General features: G+C 36.3%; 1 protein-coding gene across 1 annotated transcript; it reads right to left on the bottom strand.

Annotated features, from left to right (window-relative positions):
• Positions 1-4,984: 4,984 nt before the first annotated feature.
• Positions 4,985-7,127, bottom strand: OMD (osteomodulin). The gene is made up of 2 exons (XM_010160887.1): positions 6,194-7,127; positions 4,985-5,304 (listed from the first exon to the last, which is right to left on the bottom strand). Exons 1-2 carry the CDS (start codon positions 7,125-7,127, stop codon positions 4,985-4,987), a joined length of 1,254 nt encoding a protein of 417 aa, XP_010159189.1.
• Positions 7,128-11,286: the final 4,159 nt, after the last annotated feature.

The following is an 11,286-nucleotide window of genomic DNA, read 5'->3' as shown; positions in this document are numbered from 1 at the left end:
TTGTTCATCCACACAGGCCTCCTGTGGATGGAAAAAGACAAAATATATTCCCACTGTTTTGAGGCTAAAAGAAGAAATGTGGACAGTTGGATTAAACTACTGTTATTTCTTTGTCTTTATTTTGATTTTTACAATAACCTTTGTGGGGGAAAAAAAGAAAGTTTGTTAGTTTTGTTGCGGTTTTGAGAGCATTAATGTTGTAGATTAAAGCTTAGTCTTAACTGAATGTTTTTCAGAAATCTGTGAGGCTTTTCCCCTGTAGGTTTGAACAACTGTCAAAATGTTCTATAGTGCTCTAATACAACCTTGTTAATTATTATACACTCTGGATAACACTGATAATACTTAGCTTAGAGTTCAAGAAGGTTCCATCCTTGTTTACACAAGACGTGGAAAATATAGTTTTTCAGAATAGTTTGTCCAAAGCTGAAAGTAGAACTGAGATTTCAATTTTTCTCAGTTGCTGGTTTTTTTCTTTGTTTCTGTGTCTTAATTTGGTTCAGGAGTGCATTTTTGAAGCAAAGCTCCTGACAACCTCAACTTTTACTGAGCCTTGATTCACATCACAGCGCTCTTGGAAGTATGTGGACTACCCTCTTTGGTTGTAGCACACCAGAAGGTGTGTGTATTCAGGGGTGCACCTGGTGTGCTACAGCTGGATTAAAATTGATGGCTAGTGCTAGTCTGAGGTAAAGCTCCTCTCCCTCAAAAAACTGTGTGGGTCTCATGGCCTTATCACAAGTATTGTGCTCTACTGATCCACCCTAGTGTTTCAGTATAATTGCTAATGCAGACAGTGTTGTAAATGAGATCAGGCTTTGCTTCTGTATTTACGGTCTCCGCTGCATATAAAACAATTAAGCTGTTTCATACTTGTTAGGTTTTGCTGTTACTGATGATAGAGTTAGCATTTTAATGCATGTTTAGTTCTTAGTTTGTGAATGTATTTCCTGCTTACAGAAACTATATAATATTCTGAACGTAAGTACCAGAGCAAACATGAGAGAAACACATTTTGACACAACCACATAGACTGTGGTATATTGGTATAATTTGGTTTATACAGACCTCCATGCTTACATAGCTAGGCTGTTTTGCATACCTGAATCATCCCTGTCTGTCTGCTACAGAACACCGCAACATGGAGAATTTTAGGCATGCTGTTCCCAAATTTAATATGCTAGAATATGCCTTGGCATATAATCGTAGTTGGTAGTGCTTAGAAAAAAGTTTTAAATTCAAATAAGTCAAGCCAAGAAGCATGTGCTAGTAGTGAAGAGCAATACCAGCATGTTACCACAGCCAAGGACAGCAAGAGCATAGAACTGAGTGTGGAATTCAAAATAAAGGTTACTGTACAATATCCTGTCTCCAATAATGGCCATAAGCAGATGCTTTGGGAAGTCTGAGAATAGGGCAAGCATATATGATTCTTGTCTCATCCTGTCTCCAACTATTCTTCCATTCTCCAGCTATTTTCAGCTCAGCACTTTTCTACATATTGTGCTTTCTATTTAACAAGCTGTAGTGGATCTCTTCCAAGAAATACAGTTACTAATCCAGCCTTCCCTTGAAACCACATATAAAATCGTTGCATCCAGTGTGTTCTCAGACATGCAGTTTAATGCGTTTGACTACTCATGGCTTACAAACTTTTGTCGGTCTTGTTTGTGCCTGGTACATACGAGCTTCATTTGATCGTGCCTTGCTCCTGTACTGGAGCAGTTGATCCCCAGACCTATGCTGTCTATGCAGCTCATAATTTTGTGGGTATCTCCACTATCTCCCCTTAGTCATCGCTCTTCTGACCTGATGAGTTTTTGCCTGCTCGATGTTGCTCATATGGAAGCCATTCCTCACCTTTGGTGACCCTATTACCTTTCTGTGATAAGCCCTGTGTAGAGGTTGTAGCTGCCCGAAGGATTGGAAACCAACAGCATGTTCAATGGCTGGGTGAGCCATGGATTTATAGCGGTGTCATAATGTTTCTTGTTTTCTATTTCTCTCTAGTCACTCTCTGCACTTAAGTTTCCTTTTTACTCCGTCTGGATACTAAGCCAGCATTTTCATTGCACTGTCTCCCTTTCGAGTCTTGCTCCTGAGTGAGGGTGGTCAGGTCATGCTTCGTTAATTTTTATACACAGCTAGTATCACCTCTTCCATGGATACCACTTTTCATTTAACATGGGCTATTTTAATATCCTGGGGTCCTTTTGCAGTTATTCTTCATTGGCACTTAGAAATCTTTATTATCATCTCACTTCTCAGCCCAAACTGTCTATGCTTTCCAAGTGACTAAATTCCAGCACAGATCCTTTGCAAAACTCCCACCACTGGACTCCCTCCTCAGCAAGAGCTGACCTGTTATTCTCATGGTGTTTCTTAGTTTTTATTTCACTTCGTCTGTGCTGTCACCTCTGCAGCAGCTTCATTTCCTTAAAAACCTTTCAGAAATTGAAGTAGGCTGTTTGGACCAGAATCTCCATTTTCCACATCCTTCATGATTCTGTCAAAGAACTCCAAGAGATTTGCAAGGTAAAATCATCATGGCTTTTACAGAAGACATGCCCAGTCTTACCAGAGCAAACTGTATTTATCTAGTTATCCATTAATTCTGCACTTTATAATAACTTCTGGTTTCTCTAATACAGACATAAGGCTAGCAAGTCTTTAGTTCCCTGACCACCCTAAAACCCTTTTTAAAAAAACGCATTGTATTTGCCACAGATGAGACATGATAATACTCATTGAACTAAAGCCGAGTTATGCTGGTTGTGCTTGTAATACAGTTCTCATGGTCCGTCTGAATTAGTACAAATGTAATAATTACTGAGAACTTTAGAGCTTTCTTATCAGTTTGATTGGCATTTAAACTTGAAAAATGTGTGTAACTAGTTGCTAGAAAGTTAATATCTTTAATTCTGCTTTAAAACTAAAGCTAAGCTATGCTTCATAAATGGTTTTAAAAAACAAAGTTTGTGATAAAAGATATGATAATTGTACTATATTTGAAAGGTGTTATTTATTTTAAAGCTGAGCAAGCCTTTCGAAAAAGCCTGTATGATTTTAGATTTGTGTCTTATGCACTATTCATTAAACTTACAATCTGGAATAGCTGAACAATTATAAAGGTTCCCTAAGTTTAATATGCTATGTGTTTATGTTAATAAACCTTAAAGTTATAGATGTTTATATTTAAATTTCTGTATAAGTTTTTGCTAAAAGTATTTAAATAAAGTAATGAGTACATACATATATTCTTCCCTCATAAAGCCAGAGGTACTTGAGGTTGAGAAATGCTAATAAACTATTAAAAAAAAAAAAAAGGAAGATAAATTCTGCAGCTCTGTAAATTTGAGGTGGCCATAAAATATTTTGCCATGAATATTATATCTGTTTAGAATGTAGATAAGAAAAACGGAAAGGAGAGAAACAGATTTCTTGAGTTAGTTGACCAAAGACCCTCAAATTAATAATGGTATAATGAATTTTGTATGCCTAATTTTTTTACCACCTGTTGTTCTTAAACACTATGTATATTCTTAAAGGTTATATTCACGGGCTTATGATGAATTTCTTTCCATTTAAAAGTGTCATTAAGTATTTTCATTTTGTTAAAATTTTAGTTGTTGCATCAGAAACCAAAGTATACTAAGATGGGCTTCAAAAAAATAACTGAAATTGTAAGAGGGAAAAACCAAACCTATCAAACTTTTTTCTAATGGAAATTTGCTTTTCTTTTATAGGGCCTTTTTATTTTTCTTACACATAAAATATAATGTAAAATTGGTAGTATGATTTATGGTTCTATTTCTTGGATTTGTTTGTTTTTCTTGCTGAAAATGGTGATTCTTCCTCACAGCTAACGAAGTTTTATCAGGGAAAAAAAAGTGCTGAGAACAAAGAATTGAAATAAAAAAACAGTCGAGTGCCTTATATTTTTATCTTAACTGTAGTTGTTTGGATGTTTTTCCTAGGCATAAGGTTATTAAAACGTGCAAAGCTCACATAGCATATAGTACTTTTCTTTAGACTGCTTAAAGCAATTTTTTTCTACTTTGAAGCAGGATATAGCTAACTGGTATTAGCAATGCAGATGGATGGTCTAAATTAATGATTTATAAAGCCTGGAATGCTACTATTTATACCTGTTCTACTTCATGAACAATTCTAATAAAAAGATAACATTAGATTTTTTGTGCCTTCTAAAATAATATGGGCTAAAGCATAAGTAGCATGTAGATATATTGGTTCAGTTGTATTAATGCACATCCTTTTTCATAAATCCTAAGACCTTTGACGTGAGGTTGTTTATTGCCCGTATTACTAATAAGCTAAAATCTCCTTTGAAGAAGTTGTGATAGTTGAGATACGAGCTGAGAAGTAAATATTATAATACACCTTGGCAGGACACTGCAAACATAATATGAGGAATATTTGTAACTCCAAGTTTGTGATTTGCCTGTCCATTTGGAAATGGAAAGAAGAAACACCTGTATTTCTGGAAGAGGAAACTTGTGGAGGCACTTTTGTGATCTTACCCTCTTACTCTTTTCTCTAGTGTGTCTATTTTCTACTGCACTCAGCAGTAGTATGTATAGCTGGACAGATTTTTGCCCTTATCCACTTGATCCTACCGAGCATGACATTGATTTTTATTTTAGTAATTTTGCAAGTTCGATTGCTATTAGAACATAGGAGGTTTTTCAGGTCAGTTGTCTTAAACTTAGGCTGCTCACCCAAGGATGAGTCCAACATCAGGCCAAGTTATGTATCAGACTGCGGTCTAATGCTGGGGTGAGTGCTCTTTGCTCCTAGTATTATGTTATTTACTACATCAATAATAGGACATTTACCTACACTAAAATCCTATATCCACTTTATAGATATATGTTAAATATCAAAAACCGTCCCTCTGTTCTGAAATGGATAGAAATACTCCTCAACTAAGGAAAAGTTTCCATATATGCTCAGTAACCATAATTCACTGAAAGTAAGGATGAAAGTAGTTGCCTTCTGCTTCATGATCTTCTTCAGTTTCATGATCCTGTGTTTCATGATCATCTTCTGCTTCATGGTATTCTTCTGGTGTTAAAAATCGTCGAAACACTGGTGTTCTTAGCTGAGTTGACTTGGTGACATTAACACTTTGTTCACCATAATAAATGGTTCGAATGTGAGGGAAGCAAAAGAATGCGTATCTGCTTATTGGCATTGTAAGCTTATTTTGATCCACCCGCATATAGGTTAATTGGTTGATGTTCATTGGATCAATAGAGGGACACATCAAAGTAACATTTATGACTGCAAGAGAGAAAAAATATTAATTACAATACAGAAAATAGTTACATTTAAGACTTACTGCAAAAGTGAAACTTGTCTGTTAAAATTTAAAACAGGAAATATTTTTGCCTTGCACAGTATTAATATGAAACTTCCCTTAGTTTTAAATCAGTTTTGTAAAAAGCAGCGATAACAATTTTGGAATTTGTAAAGTATAAGGTTGTGGGGTAACCCAAAGAATAAATATGTCTGCCACTACAATTTGTAATTACTGTTTTATGTGAATGGAATATTTTCCTAATTCCTTTTCTCTGTATATGGTTTTATCAAATGCCTAATCAGGAGCAAGTTTTAAAAAGGGTTATAGCTTTTTAGATGACAAACTGGTTTAAACTTCTACAAAAATTTGCAAATTAGGGGTAAAGTGCAAAAATAAAATCCTTTCTAATGTCACGATTGTTGGGTCTCAGCTAGCCAAGGATGTGTTTACACTGCATCTTGAAGAGGGCGGGATGATATTCTTCCTGCACTCTAAGCTGGTCAAAAGCTACATAGCTCCTGAGGGGTGCAGTGCGTGTGAACGCAGGGTCAGTGCACATTAATTCCTTAGTTCAGAACACTGCTAGCTCCAGCTCACCTCTCTGCAAAGGAGGACATCAGAGCACCTCTTTAACATGCAGATTTGGATGACTGCTTGGTTTATACATGACCTAACTGAGAAGCTATAAGGTGGCAGGTCCTCGAAACCAAGGACACAATGAAAGAGATGCTTCTGACAGGTTTTTGATGCAGGCTAAAAGTTCTTAATTCTGGATGATAAGGAAAATATGCCGAACTCGCCCCCCTCCCACAACCTATGCCAAAATCCACTCAGATTTTTGCTTTGAAAGAATTGCAACTATCAACATACTTTCAATGTCATTGTCTTCAATATACAAATGCTGCAGACTTCTTGGGATATAGAATACTTGTTTCAACTTGTTATGTCCAAGATTAAGCTCCAGAAGGTTGGGTAGATTAAAGGTGTTGCATGGAATGTTCTGCAGGTTATTGTGGGACATTCTTAGAGCAACGATTTTTGGAAGTCTGTTGAAATAGTTTTCTGGGATATAAGAAATGGAGTTATTTTCGAGAGAGAGATACATAAGTGATGATGGTAGGTCAGGAGGCATAGTCTGTAATTTGTTGTTGCATAAGTTGAGCTGCATTAAATTTTTCATGTTTGAAAAGGGTTTTCCTTTGAGTACGGAGTCATCAAGAAAGTTGTTGCAGAGGTCAAGCATAGTTATGTTAGGTAATCCTTCCAGTGCATTTCCAGATAACCGAGAAAGCTTATTGAAACCAAGGAGGAGTCTTTCTAGAGACGGGGGGAGTGGGGATGGAAATTCTTCTAATTCATTATGTTGTAAATGAAGTTGCACCAAGTTTGTATGTTTGGCAAAAACACCGTGGTCAATCATATGAAATTTAATTTTGTTGTGGCTGAGGTTAATTTCTCTTAAGAAGGTAGCATTAGTGAATGGTCCTGCTGGCACAGCTTCAATGTCATTGTTTTGCAGATAAAGCTGTTGGACGTGGCTAGGGATATTTGGTATTGTCTGAAGTTTACGATGATCACAGTACATTGATAATGGAAAAGCTGGTGGACAAAAGCATTCTCTGGCACACTCAACTGGAAAAGGAAAGTGAGGAACTTCAGCTTGTGTACTTGGATTAAAATAATATGGATGTTGACGATCTGATTCCTCATCATATTCATCCTCGAAATCATAATCTTCATATTGACAAAAGACCATAGCAGCCCAGAGGAGGTGAATGATTAATAGCTGGCTCATAATTCCCATATTTAAATTTTTATATTGAATCCTGCCGATGAGAAGGAAAAACAAGTTTATTAGATAGTCATAAAGTAAATTACTTAGAAGTTTGAGTTTTAAGAAGCAGCAATATAAAATTAAATAAGTAGAAAAATGCATTTTTGGCAACCCTATCAGTGACACTATTAGCAAAACCAGGTTATAATGTGTATCTTCCAAGAAAACAGCCATAAACAAATATGCTGTTCTTGAAGTCAGCGTAAGTTTTCTTGTCTGACTTCAGAGAAGGAACAGCTTTCTACTTCTGCTGTGACTGTTACTGATGGATAACACAGCACTTGGGAGTAGAAAAAAACCCCATCTTCATTCCTTTCTCACTTGCATTTATTACAGAGAAGTTGCAAAAGGACTTTTAATATCAACTGATACAGTCTGGGGTTTGTATTGGACATCTGAGGTGTTGCAATCTTTCCAGCGTAATGGGTTAAGCATCAGCCTTGCAAGTCAGTTGTAAATTGGTGCAGGTGGAATTCCTGAGCAACATTTCTTCCTCAGACCTTTGGAAGCATGTAGATAAATCACCTTGTTAAACTCTGTCAAAATGAAACCTTTTTTTGCAAATGCATTGGTTATTCTCACTATGAACTTGCACTTCACAAATTGGTTTGTGCTCAGTATCACAGCAGTGTTGTTTGGAAGAGACTCTTGATGATCATGTAGTCCAGCCTGGTGCTCCAATTGTTTCCATCACCAAGAGTTGACTAGATCAGCCTAGACTTCGTCTGGGTGAGCCTTGACAATCTTCACGGGTAGAGTTCCAGCATCTTTCTAAATTACTCCATTTAGTGCTGTGTTCCACTCCTTGTGAACAAGTTTGCTAGTCTGAATAGGCATCTAAGCCAGGGCTTGTATCTGTGGTTTATGGTTTCAAAGTAAGTTATTTTGTAACTAAGGTAAGTTAATTGCAGGATTGTTTCTATAAATAGAACAGTGAAATAGAGTACTTTGAAACATTGCCTTTTATGTAAAATAGAAATTTATATGGCGGTTGTATGTTCTGTGGCATTTTATGTTGTTTCTCTATTTCCTGCAAAACATGCCTGACTTAGTACAATGCATTAATGATGATGGCAATTTTATTTGTTCCTGTCATTTAATTAAAATACAGTTCAACCATTTTGTACCGCACATCATGTAAAATCTTCATTGATAAAAAGTTTTCTTTATAGTCTTCCTACACTTTTGTCATCATATGTTCTTTATAGACATGAACTAATTTACTTTCAAAGTACCATTCTGAGGTGGAGCACTGACATTGTAACAGATATTGCTTGTCAGATTTCTGATGCTCAAAGCCAGATTAACATTTTAGAGCACTTTATACAGTCAGAGGAAGCCATTATTTGGCAGAATTAGAGTTGTGAGTCATGTCAAGCTGTTGAGCTTAAACAACAGATGAGTCAAAATGTAACATTGCAGGTCAAAGCACATAAAACATGGAAAATTTTAAGAGACTTCTCTCACTATAGTATGGGAACCCTGAGGCAGAAGAAAGCAGAGATTACCATGGGTTTTTATAATGACATTCATGTCTCTTAATCAGAGGACTCTGTTTTTGTAATGCTCTTAATATTTTTTTTACCAATCAGAGGCAGTAACAAAAGAGATAAGTCTTACAAATGCTAACTTCCTATTCTTCACAGTGGTGATTGTTGCCTAATGCATAATGTATTCTACAAATTGATAGATAGAGAATTTTAAGGAAAAAAAGGAGTAACAAAATCATGGCATTTAATACAAGCTTGTAATCTTCCTGCATTGCACACAGCCTGTGCGTGACAATGGCTGGGTGAGAGCATTTGTGGTATTGTCTAACTTGTTATTGTCTAACTTGTATTTCTAACTCTGTATAATTTGTATTTGAATGCTTCTTTAATCAAGTTTAATAACTGATTAAACTCTTAAAACCAGGTTTGGATGGAGTCACTGGTTTGGAACCCCACTGTAGGTACCTCCTCGGGAAAACCAGGATCTCTGCACCCCTACAGCATCATCAGACATCTGAGCTAATCTAAATAAACAGCAGATATGTGCCTACAGAGACCTGCTGTGCACTACAAGCACTGTATTAGGGGCACTGTGCTGAGAAACCTGGCAGATGTTGGGTTGAGAAACAATGCTGTACTTCAGGAGGATTTAATTGCTTTTCAGATTTCAGGCAGTGTATATTGGGAGAAAACCTTATTCTGTATTTCTAACTTCTAGTCAGATCTGGTGGTGTCTACCTATATAAAATCTGTTTCTAAATCCTGTGAATTGGTTCTGGTTTTCATCATTACACAACCTTGCCCCCCATGCCTATTTCATGTTCTTGCTTTCCTTTTCATTCCTGTTATTCCCTTTCAGTTTCAGTCTGGAACTTTAGCTTCACCTTCTGCTTCTATTCTCTCAGCACCTCTACTAGGCATCACAAAATTTCTGATTAATAGCTTTGGTTCTCAGTGCCACAATAGTCCTTAGAAAACAGGAGGAATAACTCAAAGTCCTGCTCAGTTTGAGCAAAAAAGCTTACTTAGGCCTTCATGCAGTTGATCCACTTGCCATGTGGACAGTGCGAGGAGAACTATCATCACTTCAGATGGAATGATAAGGAATAGGTACTGTAGGTCTTGCTAGTTTTATGGAGAGAGAGGAGCTGGTATTGGGGGATTTGTTTTATACCTTGGCTGTAGTTGAGTGCATTTTTGGTAGAAAAGTAACTATCCTGCTAGGCTTGCAGTTCATGTCGCAAAGCACTGAGATACTAACCCTTCCTTTCAAAATACTTCTAAGAACTTAACTAGTTTTCAAACAAAGAATCATGTCAGGCGAAACTTGCTAATGAGACGCCAGTTAGATGCACACAATACGATAAACTGCATACCTACAAAGTTGAAAGAACATAGAAAAGCTTAAAGGCATGATTCTCTACTATCTGTAATAAACTCAAAGCTTAACTTGTAAGCAGTTTATTAGCTGAAAGCTAAAAATTATATAACATGCATGAATCACTCAACTGCAAAAAGAACACAATCAATTAGTTTTGTTCCTGCTTACCAAGAAAACTTACTCTTTGGAAGTCTGTGAAGCTCAAGTTGTAGAGGACAGCAAGCTATTGTGCTGAAGAAATCATCTGAGAAATAGCCTAACACAGCTGGAGGAACAAAAGATCTCTCTAAGCCATATTTTGTGGTGAGGAGCCTTGTGGGAAGGCAAAGCAAAATAACACCCTTAGCTCCTCTGCTGATTTGCCAGTTAAAGAAAAAAAAAGTTTGGTGCCACATCATCAGTTACTGAGATGCTGTGTCATAAGGCTGTGAAGAGGTTTCTCCTTTTGTTAAAATCACTTCAGAATTATTTGCGAGATTCTTTCAGTGTTACCAGTTCCCATTTTAAAAAAAATTGGGACAGTAAGACTTCAAAAATATTGCAGAGGTCATTAGATCATAGTGCAGTTTCAACTACAGTGATTCAGTTCTGCAAAGGGTTTGTCCTCTGGAGAATAAAGTTAAGAAACAATAAAAATTAACCTTGTCAAGATTGAGGGAAAACATGTGCTATAGAAAAACTCTTAGGAACATAGTCCATTTATACTCTTTTTCCCTCCACAATCTATATTGCCTGTTTCCTTCCTGCAAAGTACTTGTCCTATGCAGTCCTGTTGGTATGGTGTTGCTGTTCTCAGTGTTTTTAAAAGTCGTAATTCAGGACTCACAGTAAGTTTCCAACACATTTCTCCTAAGTTGTATAGGAAGAACGTGAATCTTCCTATGAAAATGACAAGTATGACATGAAATATAAACAATTTTACTACGGAAAAATATTTTTCATAGCTTTTAAGAGGGAGAAAAAAAGAGGCATGATTATCTGCTTTGCTGCTATATGGTACTTAAATAACTGATACATGCAAAAAATGGACAATTTTTTTGTTGAAGTGAGACACATAAGGATTATTTTTATGATTTATCAAATGCATTTAATTATGCTTTTATTTTGGCAAAAAACCTAAATTATTTAAAAAATCTATTCGCAAGGAAGAATCTGGTTTTTAAAAAAGCCAAGGTACTTCAGAGATACCGATGTAAAATTTGAGATTATAATGCAATAGTAAGTTTTACCTTTTTTTTTTTTTTTGTCTTTGAGCTTC

The sequence above is a fragment of the Eurypyga helias genome, unplaced genomic scaffold (genome assembly GCF_000690775.1).
Source record: "Eurypyga helias isolate BGI_N326 unplaced genomic scaffold, ASM69077v1 scaffold40151, whole genome shotgun sequence".
Lineage (NCBI taxonomy): Eukaryota > Metazoa > Chordata > Aves > Eurypygiformes > Eurypygidae > Eurypyga > Eurypyga helias.
This window is presented reverse-complemented; position numbering and strand designations above follow the sequence as displayed.